This window comes from Chelmon rostratus, chromosome 4, assembly GCF_017976325.1.
Source record: "Chelmon rostratus isolate fCheRos1 chromosome 4, fCheRos1.pri, whole genome shotgun sequence".
In the NCBI taxonomy this organism is placed as follows: domain Eukaryota; kingdom Metazoa; phylum Chordata; class Actinopteri; order Chaetodontiformes; family Chaetodontidae; genus Chelmon; species Chelmon rostratus.
Genome location: NC_055661.1, coordinates 28,807,113 through 28,827,521, shown reverse-complemented (window position 1 = coordinate 28,827,521; position 20,409 = coordinate 28,807,113). Strand labels below are relative to the sequence as shown.

The window sequence follows — 20,409 nt, the reverse complement described above, 5'->3', positions numbered from 1 at the left end:
CGGCCAACTGCGAGCCGGCTTTGAGGAGATGTATGGCCTTGGCAGGACATCAGTGATTTGAATTCAGGCCCAGCGCAGCAGCCAGCTGCTAGCCAGCTAGCCCGACAGACACTATGGAGAAAATCACGGGGGTTTTGTATATGGATGCTTGTAAAAGTGACACAGCGGGAGGCGACGCGGGGGATAATACGACTCCTTTTCTTGTATTAGCGGGGTTCAGACAATGGGCCGTGTTTGAAGAGGACCAGACGTATTGACTGGAGCTCTCACCGCAGGCCCTTTACCACCCCAAACAAGCTACAAACAAGAAAACATCTGTGCCTGAGCCCGCTGTGTGCCGGGTTTACGACGGGGGAAACTCAGCGGGAGAGAACAGATCAGACGTATCATCTCTGTCTGAATCTGTTCGTAGAGTCACTATTTTATACTAAAAGTCTGCATTCAAAATCAAGTTTGAGCTCATGAGATTGAGACTGAACAGTGAAATTGAAGCCATAGTTTTCCAAACAAAACCTGATCAGGAGTCATCTTAAGAAAAATCACATAATCTATTGAAGTTTTTTGTTTCATTGAGTGTTGTACTGTGGGTCATGCAATAATTCAATATTTCAGTGGAATTGTATGGAACACGACAACTTCCTGTTTAGTTAAAGAAACAGTTTGACACTCATTATTTTAAAAGATTTTTAATATATTGTGTTGTGCTTACTTGCCTTATCTGCTCAGTGTTACCACTTTTACACCAAATCTAACACGTATATATGGGGATTTTTAAACGCGGTAAAATTAGGCCATTGACTCGTCTCCTAATGCCAGTAGACGAGTTTGCCTTTGTTTTTTTCTGGTGTGTGACGCTCGACGTTACAGTTCACAAAAACAGCAGCATGGAGGCCAGTGACAATTAGCGAGTACGCCCAGATGTCATGTTTCCATCACTGCCAGTCAGAGCAGGAGCCGATTAATACTCGTTACTACTGCAGAGTCACATGACCTGGGAATGAATGATGATTGGACCTTTTCCCACTGAAGACAACAGCCAGATGTTAGTGGATGTTAGTGGGTTTTTTTGTAAAAGGAGAATAATATGTGTTTGCCTGTATTCCCTAAGAATATCCATCACTCAGCACTCAGCTTTCCTCTGTATATATTTAATCATGATTCATGCTTTGCATTGTGTTCTCCGTTCACAGCAACGGCTCAGAATAAAGTTTAAAAAAAAGGTAAAAAACAGATTCATATGTGAAAACAACGCATCCACATCCAGAACCTGCAGCATCACTTCGACATCACATATAAAACATCTTCTGTGAGTCGAATGTGAGTCTGAATGTGAGTGAGGAAGAACTTTGAGCTGCTTTGAGCTCTGAGTGCAGAAACCTGATGTGCATAACAATTAGCCTGATCATGATAAGCTTCAACATGAACGACCCTGAATGTTAAGCTCTTTTGTGTACATCATTTACTTTGAAGAATTACCAATAGATGTTTGCATAAGATGCAGGATTATATACTTCATTTAATCAGTGCAAAAGCTGTAAAGATTGAATGACTTTATGTTCAGAGCTGAACTTCAGCTAAAAGAGATGCATGAGACACATTAAAGTGAACATTTCTGTCTTTTCATAACCTTCCCTTTAAGCTTGTGCTGTATCATTGATGGTTAGAAGAGAGTGTAGGAGAGGGCTGGTATTATGCAAAGGTCACAAAAGGTTAAAATTCAAACAGAAATGAAACACTGTCCTTTCCAGTTGCAGTGGAAAAGGAACTTTTCCACTGCACTACAAAAGGCTTGTAGCTCAGAAGGAAACAGTGGAACTGCAGCAACACAGCAGCAGTGTTTGCACGAAGAGCTAAACTGGATCTCTGCTTGACGTTTACATACATGCAGTTTATCGAGTGCTTTCTGTAAATGCAGAGCTAAACATGTGTACATGCATGCATCCAGGTGTATCGACCGGCTAGGTGACGTATTCGTTGTATTTGGCCGCCTGTGCGGAAGTGTTCACATTGATCGGCCAGCAGAGAGCTGGAAGAACTGACAGAACAACTGACTGATGGGCGAGATGGAAAAGTGGCTCTTAAAAGGCTCCATGCAGCTCTGAGGACCCAGGTCCTGGTCCAGGAGTAAGAAAGCCTCATTCAAAATCATCACTGACATCCGTAATAACACAAAAAATAAAAAAAAATCCAGCTCCAAAAAAAAACCTTACATCATATTATGATGTCAAATTTTCTAGGCAAACAAAAAAACAAGCAAGTAATATCCTTAGATATTTAATATTTCTGTTCTTAGCAGCTTATTACAAACAGAATTGCCCACAAGCCCGAGGTCCTGCATCGATTAAATGACTCTGGGAATGGACATGCAGGACGGAACAGTGGACGTTTGATATCACAGCTAAAAAGATGTTTTTCCATGTACAAGTGTTACTGTGTCAGACGTCCATCTCTGTGTGTCCATCTCTGTGTGTCACCAGGTCAAAGGTCAAGCAGACAGAGAGGAGGAGTCAGAGGGAAACCTCAAGTTTCAAGTGGTTTTGTGTGATGTGTTTAATGACCAGAGTTCTGCTGGAAATCAAATGAATTTCCCACTGAGGTCAGGAAACAAACAAACTCTGAGCAGCTGCTGCATCAACTTAACAACCTGGAGTTTTTAAAACAAAGTCCAAACTTTCATTCGTCGTATTTATCTGAATACCCTGAAACCACGCACATGAAAAACTGCCTCGTATATAAGTTCAACCCCTGAGCATCATTTCTGTTTGTTTTTCACTCGTCCTCTTTAATATTTAACAGAGCAATAGTCTGAATAGTGTGATATCGCTCCGTGTCTTCGCTATATATTTGGTTTTTCAGTAAAGATTGTTTTAAAATGCGCCCTGAGCTTCTGTCACAAAAGCAACAGAAGAAGAGCGACTGATGTGTTTGTTTCCAGAGCAGCCGAACAAACTGCGGTCGGAGAGGATTCATCGTGTCGCGTTCGAGTAAAGAGTAGAAAACAAAGACATCAGTGTCACATCAGGCGAACGGTCCAGAACACTCGTGCATCATTTCCTGTGAATCTGTTGTGAGAGAGTAGAACTGAAGCCCGCACAGGCTGCTGGACTCTGGAAACTACATATAGAGGCGATTACTGAATATAAATCAAGGGGCAACCTCTAGGGCTGAAAAAACACGCCAAGTACCAAAAACTGCAGTTCCTCCAATGGCCACTTGTTAATCTGCATAGACCTCTATATCAAACATTTAACAGCAGAAATAACCCTGTTTACCCTGGTACTAAAACATCTTGGTCTCATATATGAAGGCTTAGAGTTATGCATAATTATGACCTCATAGCTTCACAATGGTTCCTCAGAAACGTGAGGGTGACGTCACAGAGACTACATCCATGTTTTATAGTCTATGATGCAAATGCATTGAATGGCTATTGATGAAAAATGATTTGCATAAATAATATAAAAAATGGGGAATATGAATATCTTCTGGATTATAAATGTAAAATTTACATAAATATATAAAAGTATGAATCTAAAATGTCCAAGTTGACATTTTGGGAATGTAAAACATTTATGAATTCATATGTGCTGCTGTCCAGGAGCCTGTGTGACTCAAGGAAGTCCAGGGACACTCACTGTGTGTGTGTGTGTGTGTGTGCGTGCGTGTGTGTGTTTTGGGTGGGCAGGTGGGCGGTGATGGATGGCTGACAATCTGCTGCAGCCTGATGGGGGTCATGGAAGTCACCCCTCTCTCTCTGTCTGACCACTACTGATCATAGACAACGACTGCACACACACACACACACACACACACACACACACACACACACACACACAGAGTCCTCCTCCCTCAGTTATTATGGATTGCGGTTGACCCCGCTGGTCAATAGAGGTCAAGGCTGGAGAGGGAACTTGGCCGGTCCATCTGGCCCCACGGGACTCTGGGACACTGGACAACTGGACAGTGGGGGGGTCGAGAGAGGCTTCACCTCGGGCCTCTTTGGAGATAATTATGAATTAAAGGCATTTTATCTAATTAAGGAAAATTAACATTTTTTTTGTCTGCTTCACCTCTAAATTCTGAAGGTTTTGTTAAGAAGTGATGAAAATCTGTCTCACCTTCTCAGCTGCTGATGGTTTATTCTCCACTTATTGTTTATAACATTTCACACAATGGCCTGAGTATATGAACAAGCCTAATATCCCATTTATTTAATAACTTTATATAAGGAAGTTGTTTTTTGTTGTTGATGACATCCAGCTCTTGTTTATGTGGATTTTAAATGCTTTTATTTTAAGTTGCTTTGGAGAAAAGCATCTGTTCAGTTTAACTGCATCACAAATGTTCCATTTACATGCACACAGTCGATGAGCCAATCAGATGATCACAGGAATTAGGTCAGTTGGAGCATGAAACAGCTTGAGGAAACAGGAATGGCCATCCTTTCAAATAAAAAAAGGAAAAATCCATTAAATCTATGAAATCCACAGTAAATAAGATCAGAGCCTTGACTCAAGATCTGCTGCTCTCCATCCTCTGCCCTCCACCTGCCACAAATTCAGCTGTGCAAAGGTGGAGTTTTCTGGCTGTCGGACGCAGGATAATTTTTGACCCAACTGTCCAGGACGGACAGATTTTCCTACGTGTCCACATACTTTAGGCCACTATATGTCAGGTTGATAAGAAGTTTAAAATGTTGATCTGATCTTAAAGGCATCCTTCTCATCTCTAAAGGAGTCGAGACGGTCCCTTCCTTCGTCTCTGCTCTGAAGGTCCAGATGGACAGTGGTCAGTCAGACTCAGACAGCTGGCCTTCATCCTCACAGACGATGACCTCGGTGGGACCATTAGGGTTAACTAACTCTCGCAAAACTGATGAATGAGAAAAGACAGGGACGGGATAAGAGTTAGGCACAGGGGAGGGAGGCGGGGGGTGAGGACGAGGGATGAATAGGAAGAAAAAGGGCAGAAGGGAGGAAGCGTTGACAGTCTCAAATGAAATTATTAAGATTAGTGACTCAGAGAGAAAAACAGAAGGAGGACGAGGAGGAATGAGGAAGGCGTGAACTGTGACTGTGAGAAAAAAACGTCAACAGAGGAAACTCGGCCTCAACTTCCTGCAGCATCGCATTCATCCATCACTTTAAAATGCTTTAAGGCGCCATCGCACACGTGACGGCATCATCCTCACATCTTTCTTTAAAAAAATAAATAAATAAAAGCTGGAAAAAGGAGAAGTGAGAAATGGCACAGTCCTCATAACAAAAGGCTGATTGTGGTCAGCAAGCAGAAGAGAGGAGGATTAAAGGAGGATTACATCCATCTGATGACAACAAATGTGATTACTCTGTCGCTGAAAAAAACGAGACCGCCCTGAAACAGAAAACGAATGGACTAATTTAAGGGTTAAACGGAGTCTGACTCTGTGATGACGCACATTAAACACGCCATTTGACAAAAACAGCTTTTACTGCCGTTTGCAACTTTTATCACACATTTCCCCAAATTCACCACGGTACACGTACAGTTTTTATATTATTTGGGACTGTCCTGCTGGTGGGTCAGAGGGTTGAAAAGGTATTTGACACTTTATCTGTATTTCTAACAGTGTTTGGGAATTGGAAGTGTCGTTGCATGAGGCAAATTTGACTGATTCCATCCACATGGATATCATCTTAAAACCCTGCAGCTGTACAGTGTGGCCATTATAACCTGCTGCTATAACCTCTTGGCTGTGTGCTGCCACAGCTCCCTCCACCACTCAAACCCCTTCCTCCTGCTTCACTTTAGGTATCTTTGACTTCTCTCACCATCTTCATCCACTAAGAGACAGAATCGGTCAATTTTGCATGAATTTTAAAAACGGTTGTTCGCCTGCTGTTGCCACTTATTGTGCTTTCTGTTGTGATTGTAGCTTTAAAGGGTTTGCATCCATTGATTCACGTGAATCTGAGCTTGCTAACTGCGTATAATATGAATATAAAATGTGATTGTTTGTGTCAATCGATGGGAAACAAAAATGTGAAATGTTGGCGGGAACGGTCTGGGGCACCAGCTATTTTAATGATCAATTATTTGTTTAAGTCATTCATCAATGAAATATATTTTTCTTTGTTTTGCATCATTTTGAACTGAACTGAATATTTTATAGTTTTGGACTTTTGGCTTGGGAAAAGTCATTTGAAAATGATACGATGGGCATTTTTACTATTTTCTGCCATTTAAACTAGTAAAAGATTCATCAATTAATGGGAAAAAATAACAGATTAGTAAATAATGCAAATAATTAGTAATAATTTAGTTGTGCAGTATGACGATAATGCCGAATTACGGCCCTGACTTTTCAGTAATTGATGAAGGTCTCGTATTAGTTTCCAACCAGTCAAAGCTTTGCAGGCAGGATGAAGAACGAGGATGTCTTCTCTCAGCCACCACAGTTTCTGTGTCAACAACAAATGACGTCAATGGGACAATAAATGCCGATTGGTTTGGGAAAAACGCCCAAACAGAAAACAGCTAAAATTAACATGACGAGCGACGAAGAGAAAATTTAACGGCCTCTTTAACAGTCTCATGATCAGGCTCCAGGTGACACGTTCGAGGACGAGCGAAAATAAACATAAAAAGCTCTCACGGGCAGCCGAGGCCTCGTGTGTGTTGTAGCTGAACATGTGCAGCTATATGAGGAATGATCCGGTGAACTGGTGGCGCAGACCTGAAGGCTGACTGGAGCACAGAGCAGCTAAAAAAGGAGGACAGAAAAGACTCTCACCACTTGCCCTCCAGCAAATAGCTTATTTTTCAGGGATCTCCAAATATTATGGCGTGACTTATCTTCACTTCAGACGTGTTTTATAATACTCCGATTTCACAGGAATCACTCTCTTCCAGTGAGGTCTTTCTAAATAAGAAGTTAAATTTCAGCGGGCTTGACCTCAGACAACCTGCGCAAAATACTTGATGCAGCCTCTCAAAGTGGTTTATCCTGACTTAAAATGTTTCCATGAATAAGTAAACTAAAAAAAGGCTCTGTCACTTAACAGGACGAGGACCAAGAGAGAGAGAAAAGCACTTACATAATTGAGGGGGTTTTCAGTTGGAGATCATGTCGAGGAGCTTAGCCAAGTCATATTTTGGGAGGAGGTTGCAGGGAAGCTGCTGCAAACATCCTGCAAGCTCAGACGATGCCCCCGCCCTGACAAACACCCACTGACGTGCACGCTCACGCACACCTGTCTGTCTGTTCATCTGCCTGTGTGTCTGACCGTCTGCCACTGTCTTTTATTCCCACACACCGGCACGCACACCACCCACGCGAAGCACGAAACGCCGAATGTCAAGGTAGGGTTCATTAAAAATAGATAAGAGTGCGAGAGTCCCTAAAAGCCGGAGAGAGGGGGGCCCGCTGGGCGAGGTGGGCGGCAGGTGAAAGGGTGAACGAGCAGGTCAGCTGTACAGAAAAAGGAGGAAAGCGAGGGAACCTGGCGCTGAGCCACGTCTCAGCTCAGAGTTTGTTTTTATATAATCCCCAGGCTGTCAGGAGATTAGAGGAAATTTGATGCTGACGAGAGGGTACGGCCTCGTCGTCTTTACATCCAGATGTGGCTGAAATCTGTCAGGTGTGACGGGCGTCGGCGCTCACGCCAAGTGACAGAAGCAAAAAAAAAAAAAAAAAAAAAAAACACCCTGAGCTCTAGAGTTTAAGCCTGCAGTGCGTGAGAGCGGAGAGCAGATGACACTCACACCGGTCACCAGCCAGGAAAACGCCGCTTTTAGCTAAAAACATGGAGTCTTGAATTTTATGTGGGTCACAGTTGTGTTGGCAGTTTTGCTTCCCGAAAGTTTAACTTTAACTCACTCTCTACTGTAAAAGTGGAGGAGGACAGACATGCAGCGACAATCCACACGTCATAGTTTCACCAGCTGTGCTGACGGTTTGTTTGGCAGAAAGAAGTGCTAATGTTGGCTAATGGGACATTTTTTACACGATAGAAAGTGAAATCTAATACCCACGACTACCATCAGCCTCCTCGGCAACGCAGCTCAACGCTCAGACGCATTAATCTTGACAGCTGTGCTGCCTCAGAGACATGGAGCTGCTACGTCCACGTCCACATCCACCCATCAGCATCTTGTCCGAGGACACTTCCACTTGCAGACTGGAGCAGTCGGGGATCGAACCACCAACCTTCTGATTGGTGGACGACCCGCTCGACCTGCCGAGACACACCTGCCCCCTCGTACACTTCATGCTCTCATGTTGACTGGACTTACTTGTCCATGTTCAGTGGCATTTGGAGTAGTTTTGAAGAAATTAGCCCCAGAGGAGCGGCGCGTATATCCGTATAATGCGAGTACTCGGGGCATCCATGCGCAGCCTCTATATAACGCATAATCTGCAGAAACTCGTTCATATTCCAATATTTTGTTCTGATATGCTGGTGCTATTCCCCTCTGAGCCCGTGGTGGCATGTTATCAACATCCGGCGTCTCTAGGCAACTACCTCTGACGTGGATGATGTCATTACGGAACGCAGCGTGCTGCGAGCAGCCAGCCACAACACGGCTGACTCTGCGGCGGTCGGCTACGAATACGCAATAACGAACCATAGCTGTGCCAAACTACAGCTAAACTAGCCGACCGCCGGCTCAGAGGGGAATAGCGTTCTTTGTCGTGGTTTGAGTGAACTGAGTGAACTTTAACAGAGTTTTAGTCGAGGTGCGTGTTGCAGTGTCCCACGCTGTACCTTGAGCAGTGTAGACCAGCTCGCTGTAGACGGTGGCAGGGATGATGGGGGCGGGCAGATCCTGCAGGAAACCTCTGAGAGCGTCAGTCAGCGAAACCACGTCATGCTGGTCCAGATCCACTGAGCCCGGATCTGTGAGGACAACAGAGAGACGGGAAGATGTTTTAAATTGGCCGACACTTTAAAACGAGACGTCAAGTCGGATGAAGGTCATTTTAAACCTGATAATCACACTGAACTGTCATCTCCTGTCATTCATTCATCCTGACATCATGTTTCACTGAACGTGAACTGGATGAATACGTGGAGATCCACCGACTGCTGCATCATAGACCACCTACATTTCCCTGAAAACAGTGATATTCATGGTCCCAGCTGGATGGATGCTGATTATTCTGGTCCCCCTCTGACGTTTCCTCTACATCACAGATTGTTGTGAGCTTTACTGAGCACATTTCCTGGTTTCAGACAATGAACCATTGTAGTTTGGGGGGAGTGCAAGGCAAGATCTTACATTTTTCATACATTTTTTGAGGTCGACGGGGCAGAATTATCAGATTTTCTCCAGAAACACTTAAATAACTGTTGGAAGAAGACTAAAGATCACTGTAGGACCAGAATCAAACCAAAGTAACTGCACAGAAAGTACAATTTACTAACTCAAGTCTTAACTGTGAGATCTAAACGAGTCCTGGCTTTGGACAAACAGTCTCTATGAGAGGAATACGTGTGGGACTGGGTGAGCTGTGACCTGTGTTAAGTCTCACGGTCAGCTGTTCCTGGGAAAAGGGAAAAACTGTCACTCAGCTGCAGATAAAAACGATGTCCGACACATGAGGAGAATTTCTAAATCTGCCCGAGTGCAGACGAAACAACAGATAACAGGCCGGCGTGCGCCTGCAAAGGACAAACCACACGGCGCCACAGGACGTCGTTTCTGTCCTCCATCTTTCCCTGCAACCTTCCTCTTCAACCCTGTCCTTCCCCATTCCTGCTCTTAACCTTCCTCCCCCCGTCTCTCGTCCTCCTCTTCCTCCTTGACCTGTTTTCTGTTTGCCGTTTATCTTTAATCTTCCTACGCCAGCTTCATTTGCTCCTCTTTATCTTCCTTTTCTTTTCCCATCCACCAACCTCATCACATCCAACACCTCCAGCCCCCCCCCCCACACCATATGCACCATATGCCCCTCTGGAGTCAAAACGACTGTTAAAGTCCATTGATCTGCCCCTCTAACTAATGCCTGAATAAACTTAACCAATCACCACAGGCTAGTAAACCAGCAGGCCATTAATATCAGCGGATGACCTCTGCACGCCGCGGCGCTGACGCCTGTGTTATCGTGCAGTGATTTGTCTGGGGGATTCGATCATCCCAACACCCAGACAGAGCAAATTTGGTGTTGCCATGGGACCAAGGTTCATGAAAAGATATTAATACACTTTTTCTTGTGTGTGTGTGTGTGTGTGTGTGTGTGTGTGTGTGTGTGTGTGTGTGTGGGGGGGGGGGGGGGGGGGGGGGGGGGTATTAGAGCGTAAAACAATTTGATTCCAGAAGAGCAGATTGTAATTTGTTAATTTGAGAGAGCTATTTTTTATTAGGTTGGGATTTGTGCTGGTGATCATCATGAAAATGGTGATGGTGTTATATTAGTTTGCACTTCTGGCACAAAAGATAGCGGCGATACTTGCCAATTATGATGCAGGCTGCAATTTACACGGGGGAAATCACACACAGCCGAGCTTCTTTCTTCCTCACCGAGTTTCACGGTTGTTTTGGTGACTCTTAAAAATCCATCTGAAACAGCTGCCGTCCAGCTGTCATCCAGGAAAGTTGATAATCACTCATCTAGTGCACTCACAACAAGAGGCGCCGTGATCAGACGCACACACGGTGTCGACGTGTGTCATCGAGGGTCGGCCTCGAAAAAAAAAAAGCAGCAATTTGACAAACTTACTGCCCGGATCAGCACATCCTGGCAGCTGTTACCTTGACGACTTTCACTGCGTGTGGCATCAACTGACATGCATTAAATGACACATCGCTCTGTGCACAGCCAGTGTGAGTGGAGGGGTCGAGCGAGGATCTGCTGAAGTGCCATCGATTGGTTCGTCAGTGTATAAATGAGCAGAGGGGAGAGTCAGTGTTCCAGGGATATAACGAAGTATTTAACATCGTTGACAGGACTTTCTGAGAGGAAGCACTGTCAAAAAAATGCTGTGATGATGTAAAACATAAAGATCAAAGCTCCACTGATTCAGTCACAGTTATCATATTTCAATTTATGGCTGCATGTAACAGGAAGCGTGCTGGTGCGGTGGAGTCAGTCGGGTTGCTGCAGGGATGCATTAACAGAGACTGATTCACTGCAGTCTTTCAGCTTTGTTGCCAATTTGTCCCTGTGGCCAACGGTGAAGCTGCAGCAGAAAACTCCCTGCAGCCCTCAAGCCATTTTCCCCATAGACCACCATTGTTGACAGGACAGCTCCAACTACAAACAAGGTGAATTACAACTCTTTTTCTGCTTGTAAACCGTGAAAGTGGAAACAGAGCAGAGCGCTGCAAAGCTATCCCGGTGAAAAGTCTCCGGGCCGAGCAGGAGGCGCAGGGAGAGAAACACTGCTGCACATGTGCCGGTTGCACAACCAGGTAGATCACTTCTTTGGCGAACGATTTGGCGATTTTTCTGTTTCTGTTCAGCGAAGCGGCCTTCATAAGGACAATATTTAGGTCTGCAAAACAGCACATAGTGCATGTATGAATCCAGACCATGTTCAGGCCGGTCATGAGTTACTTATGACTTCAAAGAGTGGACGGAGGCAGCAACGACAAAAACAGCCTGGTTAGAAACATTTTCTGAGATATGTCTGTCGTTCCCACGCTAACTGCAAAATGGTGCGATTGTTCTGAAGGAGCGCACATGATTTCTTTTAAGTCACTGGGTTCATTATTTAGTGCTGTGAAGAATTAGGCCAACATAATCTGGACACAAATAAATGAGACTGCAGCATAGGCCTCCCACACAAAATTACAGACGGCTATTTTTAATCCATAATTGAAAATGCAGACAGTCACTGTGTGCTCGACAACAGCTGCTTTTTATTTGTATCAGACACCGAGAAAATTAGTCTGACATCAGAAACCACCTGATTAATCGGTGTCTGTTGAACCAGGATCTGTCTGCTCCCTCCATTCATGCTTCCTTTCAGAGCTGCATGTGACCCAAGTGACCTTCTGGTTGGTCTGAGCCGCTCTCGGGGTTACCTGGTCAGGTAAGGGCCGCAAAACACAAGGCTGCAGAGATGAAAACACTTTCCTGAGCATTGAGCACAACTTTGCCTGTACGTTCCATTAGCAAGCCGACTAGCTTGATGTGCTATCACAGCTGGTGAGCGCTAGTATGTTCCAAGCTAACTGTGAGATCACCACCTCACCGAGCAGCCCTGCAAACAGCAGCCCAGCTACCTCACCAAGACTCAAACACCACTTCACAAGGACGTGCAAACTTATTTTACCACATTCTCGCCTGTTCGCACACTTAAGATGCCGGTTTGGTGTGCATGTGTGTGTGTGTGCGAGTTAATCAGCTTGAAAAGCATGTAAACCCAGATGAGAATCTGCAGGACTGAGCTATGTGCAGGATAGTAAATCCCTTTGTTGAAGAGAGGCGGGCTTGTTTACTGCAGATGTGAACCAGACAGCTGGACCGGCTCTGCGGCAGGTGTAGGCCGCATTAAAGCCGGCGGTTCCCCGCGATGGCTTCAGACGGCGAGGTACGACTTCTTTATGATGCTAAAGGCAGGCTGATCCACATATTTATATGAACAATGCGCCAAATGTGCTCGAAGTGACGGAGCCACAGAGATTTAATACTCCACCCTGCAGTTCCCCTCAGCTTTATGGATGTTTTTAGTCTCTTTTAAGATCACAGTTTCGTTTTTTACGGCACATTTTACTGTTTGTATCAGTCTCAGCACTTTCATCAACTTTATTTCCAGCAGCAGCAGCAGCGTTCAGCAGAAGAAAAAAGAAAACGGCACCAAACGAAAGCGGTACCTTCCTGCACAGCCAGGTGTTGTTCTCAGGGGGGGAAAGGTTTCAAACATCAGGTGATACAAAGACGACTCAAACTGAACGTTAACTAATGCTGCTCTCTGTCTGCTGGATCTGTTTGCTAACATGCTATCACTTCATCAGGAGGTGGGACGATAGATACTGCGTTTTTAGCCGGTTGCAGCCAGTAGATCCAATAACACTGCTGAGAAATTGTGTTAAGACCAAAGTGAGATTAGGCAGCAGAGGCCTGGCTCTGCCGGGCTGAGTTATGTCAGAGGGGTCAGGTGAGGTGTGCCAGGCAGGAAGGCCTAAGTCAGCAGGGCAGCTTTAATCACACCTAATGAAGCCGAGTCGTATTCTGGGGCCGCAGCCAACGCAGCATCATTACTCTGCTCGCTGAGGGATTGGGAACGAGAAATCCCCCGATCAATTCAATCCTCTCTCTCTCTGTCTCTGTGTCCAAGTTCAATTCTCTTGCCTTCTACTTTCTCTGCAGCCTCCCCCTCCCTCTCCTGTTTCCTCTACTGTCCTGTTCATCTTATCCAGTCACTTCTCTGTAACATCTGCTCCTAAAAGTCTGTGTTCTTTAAACCAGCGAATAAATCAACACACGCAGATTAAGATCACATTTGTTTGCTCAGTTTAGCATGTAACCACCGTGACCTGAAGAAATGCACAAATCCTCGTGCACGCTCATCGTTGATTATCACTTCATGCACGTGCCTGCGTGTGATGCATCGACAGGTTCAGGTGGATTTTTCTGAGTGTTCGAGCGCTGTTGTTTTTTACCTCTCAGCTCTCTATAAGCGTCCACACACACACACACACACACACACACACACACACACACACACGGCCAATTTCCTTTCCACACTTGATCCGTCAGTCGGCTAATCAAGGCTTTGTCACTGGCCACAGATCAATGGACAGACGGGCAGATGAATGAAAGGACGGATGGATGAATGGATGAATGGATTGAAGCCGGGTCAATAGTCATGAGCAGAGTCTGGTTATTGGATTGCTGCATCTTACTCAGGATCCATTCGGCAGCAATGTTTGATTGGCCGGGATGAGACTGGATGGCATGTCGGACGTAGGAGGATAACAGTTTGTATTTCCTGTTTGAAGGTCGAGGGAAGTCGTTTTTATTGAGGGTAAACAGTCAGACCTGAGGTCACTCAGCACATCTTCAGTTAAAATGAGTATTTCTTTATGATAAGAAGGAGCAAACGACGGGAAAAGACACACACGGGTCACAGATCAGCCTCCAGATCCAGATTGATCATACAGGGATGATAACGTCGGTCTTATTTCCAGCTTTTAGGGCTAAAAATTCTGATTGTGTTTCTGAATATTTCTGATTTGAAAGACCTTAAAAAAATCTGTGCTCGAAAGAAAACAAACATCACGAGAAACAAGTAAAAATGTGATAATAACTCATTACATATTACTAATTGAAAAAGTTATTACACTATTTTACTCATTACTCAAGCATAAAAGTAATCAGTTACATGACCTCCTGCTCAGTTGCTCAGCCGTCAGATCTGTCAAAGATCCTTTAAACATCCCAAAGTCTCACACTGTGTCGAGGTTTAACGAGCAGTCTGCGTGCGTTTAGGAAGCATTACCTGAGCATCAACAGCTAGCTCATCGTTAGCCACCTGGTGACAGCAGCCAGCATCGCTGCAGACGTTCACACACCTTCCACCCCCGAACAGGACCAGGTGGCTCCTGAACGTAGGCTCACCGGTGGTTTACGTCTGGGAGCCGTTTGAGAAAACTCCTTTAAGCTTTGGAGTTTCCAGGAGTTAAATTTCTCCTCCCTGCATCTGTGCCGAGAAACGAGAGCCCTGATGGCAGAGGACACAACCTCACGAAACGTTTGGCTGAAATGAGTCTGCAGCACATTTCATAAACTGTCACGAACAGAAAGTATGCATCAGATATCTGACTCCTGCAGCCAAAAATGTGTTCGAATAGCAATCATCTAATATTACCTCATTCTATATGGTGCTAAACTTTAGCTGCTATCAAAGAAAATATCTTAGCTGCAGATGCTAGCATGCTAACAGTAGCTAGGCTCAGGCCACATTCATGCAATAATGCAGTTACCACAAATTGAAGTCACAATGACGGCTGGGAAACAAGGATCTTTATGAAAGTTCAGATTGATCCCATTGGCACATGAATGATAAAAGGATAATTAACAGCAAATTTAAAGAATGTTATTCAGAGATCTTGATTTGTCAACGCTGTGAACGCTCACAAATCATAAAGATATGACTCTTTTTAACTTCCAGCACACGTCACAGCAGCATCAGCACAGTGTCTGAAGTGACCTCTGGGTGTCGTGGCCACATGAAAACAGTCAGGACTTAAAAGCAAGCGGGTCGAGGTCAGTCCTGGCGGTGCTCGAACGGCTTTCAGCTCCAAAGGTTTCATCATGGTCTGTGTCAGTGCCGTCGACTGCAGAGGGAAGGAAGATGTTTGATTTTGTTTCAGATTATGTTTGAGGTCGGGGCGGCGAGGTTTTTCGCGACAGAACACCGAGTGAGTCTCTGATATCTGGAATCAGAGCGTTCAGGTGCAGCAGATCTGCAGAGGTTGTGTCACAGATGTAAAGGAGGCTCGCCGACCCGGTGAAGGACGCCGTCTCTTTCGAGCGAAAGGCCATCTCGTACTGCGCGCCGTCCAAGGCCGTAACCTCCACGACTGGCACAGAAGAAAGACGCACTCTGACTGAACTTGAACTAGAGCCACGGGAAATTTGAAGGACAGAATCAATCCCGTGTTCACGCACAATGACGGCAGTGTGGTTTAATCAGATAAAGCTGCACTAATGTAATACACAAAGCCCTGCGTTCACCTCTGTGCATTGTGCGTCGGCCTGATAGCGGTGTGTGTGTTTTGTGTGTGCAGCAGCATTCCAATAAGAATCTCATTACACTACAAAAGCTGTGTGATCATCTGCCCTCGCCGGCGTTACGCCGCTCCGATTCAGTCCAGCAAGCGATTTTAAGACGAAACGCTGCAACACAGTCCGGCGGATTCGTGGAAAAGTTGGTCCCGGCTAATCCAATAGCAGTGATGAGAGTTAGAGACTGTTAGAGGCAGAATTAGCTGTAAAGCGAAGAATTAGAGGACAACAGAGGTTCTCATTTGTATCAATGCAGCTGCTCTGAAAAGCACTTCTGTCTGAGAAATCCAGAGCTGATGTGTTAATGTGGTCAAGCATTATTAGATTCAACATTACCACGGCAGCAGCCGGCATTTCTGCTCAAACCTGAAATAATCATCTTCATAACCAAATAACACAATCTGATCGCGGTGGATTACGGTATGTACTCAGAGCCGAACAGAATCAAATTCAGAGATAATCTGACATAATGCATCTGAAATTAAAGGAGGTGTTTTGTGCTCCGTCTGCTCACTGCATCTGTATGAAGCAGAGAAATGTCTGAATGTGATGTCTGTAATATAACAGCTGAGACATGAGAGGCTCCGGGGGGGGGGGGGGGGGGGGTGAACACGATCACAGCTCAATGCTAATGAAAGAATAAAATCAGGAATGAAATGAAATGCGCTGATGGATAAGTCCAGCTGCCACCAGAGTTTTGGACGTATTAAAACGGTGTAAAAATCAAACAAAGATGCACAAATGAGCGTCTATCAGAGACGATCGTGTTAAAGCTGGAAAACAGTCAAACTGTCTCTCACTGCATCAGTAACACTTCAGTACAACAAGTGTGTCTGCGTTCGTTTGCTGATTCATGCAGAAACACAGGAGGGCTTATACACTCCTAACAGTATGAGGACACGGTCAGACACTGATAATATCAGTGTATGTGTGTGTGTGTGTGTGTGTGTGTGTGTGTGTGTGTGTGTGTGTGTGTGTGTGTGTATGAGAGAGAGAGAGAGAGAGAGAGAGATCAAGATATGTTCAAGTTAAAGCAAGAGAGAGTGAGAAAACAGTCAGAAGGTTTTTGGTCATATGATTCCAGTTTATCAGAAGCTTACTTCAGCATTATACACACACACATACACACACACTCACACACACTCACACACTCACACACACACACACACACACACACGCACACACACTCACACACTTGAACTCCTGAAAACACCACATGGACAAACCTCTTAAACCGCACTGACTCTTTACAAACTCCAGCCTGCAGATGCTTCCATCAGGTTTTCATTCTGTCTGAGCGCTTTGAGGATTCTCGTCCACGCCGGATTAAAAGTTACACAGCTCACAAAAAAATTCACTTAAATATCTACAACTCAACAGGACAAACTCTGTAATCTGAAAACTGCAATCAAATCAAATAATAGGCGACACTGTTTTGTCAACTGTTGTTTCAGAGGCCTGTTTAAATCTCATGACAACATTCATCAGCTGTTAGGAAAGAGCAGTGAGCGCAAACCGGACGGCGGCTACACCAAAAACTGCATGAATACTAAAAAACTAAACTCATAAAAACATGCATGGGACAATAAGACAAACACATATTAGGATTAGGATTAAAAGAACTAAAATAAAAAGACAACTGCAGCCTTTCAAAACCGTATTATCATAGCAATCCACCACAAGAGGAGTCTTTAGTCATTGTCACTTCCTATAGTGGGCTGTGTGCACTGAAGGGTACCTGAAGGCAACACGGTAAAACAGGGGCCCACAGCTCATTTGTGGCCTGAGGGCCCCTGCTGGCTTAATCCAGTCCTGGACCTGGAAGTGGAACGCTGAGGATCTGAAACCGCTTGTGGGAATGAACTCCTCCTGAACTTCCTTTAAATCTGAATTCTGCATGATATCCACATGGAAGCATCCTCAGATACATGATAACACTCAAATGCTGAGGGTTTACCGTTTTTGTGGAAGAAATAACGTGCAGATTTAAGTGTCACACAGTAGACTGTGGAGAGAAGTCGAGCTCTGCAGGATCTCTGAGGAAAACACACCAACAAAAACACTGTGATGAAGTGTCTCTGCTTTACACTTGATTACACGTTTTAATGGACCTGCAGATGCTTTGGGTTCATGTCTGTTCATGTACATACAGGCCTGTCCCATAGTTTTAATGTGTATTTTGTCTTTACTTTGCTTTGCTTTTACTTTTATTTTCTTTTGTGTTCTTTCTCCTGAGATTTTCTCTTTTATTATTGATTGCTTCACGTCTTGGTGCTAAGCTAGGCTAAACACCTTGTGGAGCTGCCTGTAGAGGACACACGCAGATGAAGCTGACGTAGATCTTCTTATGTGACTTAAAAATACAGACTGAAATCAGTACATCACGGTGCAATGGCTGCAATCAGTGGAACCGCTCACACAAGTGAAGTAAATCGTGCAGATCTTTCACTCGGATTTCAGTGAACTTGAGCGGATCTGTGCTGTTGACCAATTGCAAACAGTGGTGACCTTTGACCTTGAATCCGAAATAGAGAAGGCATCATACAAGCACATCAAGACTTGTACTCAGTGGTTCTCTCCAAAAAACTGCAAGACTAGCTAGTTGGCTAACTGGTAGCACTTTTAGGAGCTATTTTGGCTGGCTGGTATGTTAGCATGCTGCTAGCTAGCGGAAGAGCCACATTAGCTTGCTAACTGGAGCAACAAGCCACTGTGATGCTCTGACATGACTGCAGGCCAAACTGTGTGTCCAGTTTTTCTGAGTTGTTGAAGCTGTTTCGGTGTCCAGGCCTGCAGTCCTGATTAACGCCTCAGTCCTGCATCTGCACTGGAAACAGCCCTGTGATCTGTTTCTGGTTCTCAGCTGGCTGTCGCTCGCACTGCGTCAGAAGACCTTTACTCACTTTTCCCCTGAAGTGCAGCTAATCAGCTTTCATAAAACCGAGCAATGACGGCTACCTTTCACAACGACCAGCAGCTTCCACATGTGTCAATGACTCTAAAAGACACAGACGCAGATATAAAGTCAACCAACAATCAATAATAACAGCTTGGAACACTTTCAAGTAACCCAACGACCCCAGAGGTTTCCTCTAGTGAGATCCACTTGGACCCTGCTGTGGAACAGGTGCATCACCTGAATTTACCCTCCACAACGGTCCAAAGTTCCCTGTCGCTGACTGCGTGGGCGGAGACGAAAAGACGCTCAGAGTTCTGTGTGAGCCGCTTTAGGTCGTTTCAGGACGTTTGAGGTCAGAGAGCTGAACGTGACAGTGATGGATTCAGTAAAGAAAAAAAGAAGACGGGACAGAGACGGAGGGAAAAAAGGGGGAAAGAGAAGAAAATAGCGACAGAAACGTTCCTGACTGACCGCAGAATGAAGCGGACAGGGTTCATGGTGTGTGTGTGTGTGTGTGTGTGTTTTGGGGTGACGATCTCAGTGTGAACTCTCTGAACTTATTTCACTCATATTACACTGAATACAGTCAAACACTTCCCATCACTGCTGCTGTGCAGGAGTTTGCTGGTGTGTGTGTGTGTGTGTGTGTGTGTGTGTGTGTGTGTGAACCCGCTCACCTCTCCGTCTACCCGTCTGTCCTTGGCGCTCTGCTCACACACACTGATATCACAACATGGACTCAGAGAGATGCAACAGGAGGACGGAGAAGCGGAAAGGAGGGAATGAAAGACAGAGAGTAGGAAACTCTGACGGCTGGCTGATGAAACGAAGAGGAGAGAAAAACCTGAGACGGCAGAGACACGTTCGTCCAACGGCCAACATTTAATGATTGTTGAGAGGGATTAGGCATTAGAGGAGAAATCAGCTTCTCTGAAAGAGCCCACAGAGAGCTGGTTCAACATGATGCATCCGTCCATCAGCTGCACGTCAGATCTGAAAACCCACCCAGGAGGGTGAGCAGTGGACCGAGTGCAAAACCTCCAGCTGCTGAGTCAGGATTGAAGGATTTATAAAACGGGAATGTTTTATTAAAAATTCTAGTAAAAATGATTCCATCCATCCGTCCTGTATATCATCACCTTCATAACGCCGGATAGTCCAAGTCTGAAGTGTGAATGTTGACTCGAACCATGTTCAATCTGCAGGGTTTCCATCATCCAGTAATTATCATCATCTCTCACTCACTCACCGAACGAACAGTTTAAGAGTTGTTGTTTTGCTCATTTTGTTTGACGATGATAAAATGACCGTCTCTGTAAATGAAGTCTGGCGGCTTTGGAGAGAGCGATACAGCTTCTGGTTAAACAAACAGGATCTCCCTCTTTCACAAACAGGGATCTCTGCAGGGATCCTTTCCAGAAGGTTGTCAGACACTTATTATAACATTCAGAGCTGTCAGTGGTAAAAACGCTTTCAGTGGACGTGCACTGCAAACGCCTGGAGAGAATACATTAGCTGCAGCACTCCTTTTCAATACTGAAGCAGTTTCAAAAACTCTTGCCCCCATTACTCACAAATAAGGTCTATAAACACAGCTAATATTAGACCAGAAATCTTCCAGGGCACAAAAACAGAAAATCTGAGTAATGATTTATGAAAACATTAGAGGAAGATTTGCCTGTGTGATAATATCTGACGTATAAAAATTCACGATAATGTACTTTTTTTTTTATGATTCACAATTTATTGGTTTTTCAGGATAATGTACTTTTCCAGATTTTCAGAAATGCTG

At 44.8% G+C, this 20,409-nt stretch overlaps 1 protein-coding gene across 1 annotated transcript in view; it reads right to left on the bottom strand.

The window, feature by feature from the left end:
- The window catches only part of pik3r3b (phosphoinositide-3-kinase, regulatory subunit 3b (gamma)), a 180,132-nt gene that overhangs the window by 91,199 nt on the left and 68,524 nt on the right, over positions 1-20,409 (bottom strand). The window contains exon 6 of the mRNA XM_041934597.1: positions 8,748-8,879. Coding sequence (XP_041790531.1) covers positions 8,748-8,879 — 132 coding nt within the window. The remainder of the gene's footprint in view (positions 1-8,747; positions 8,880-20,409) is intronic.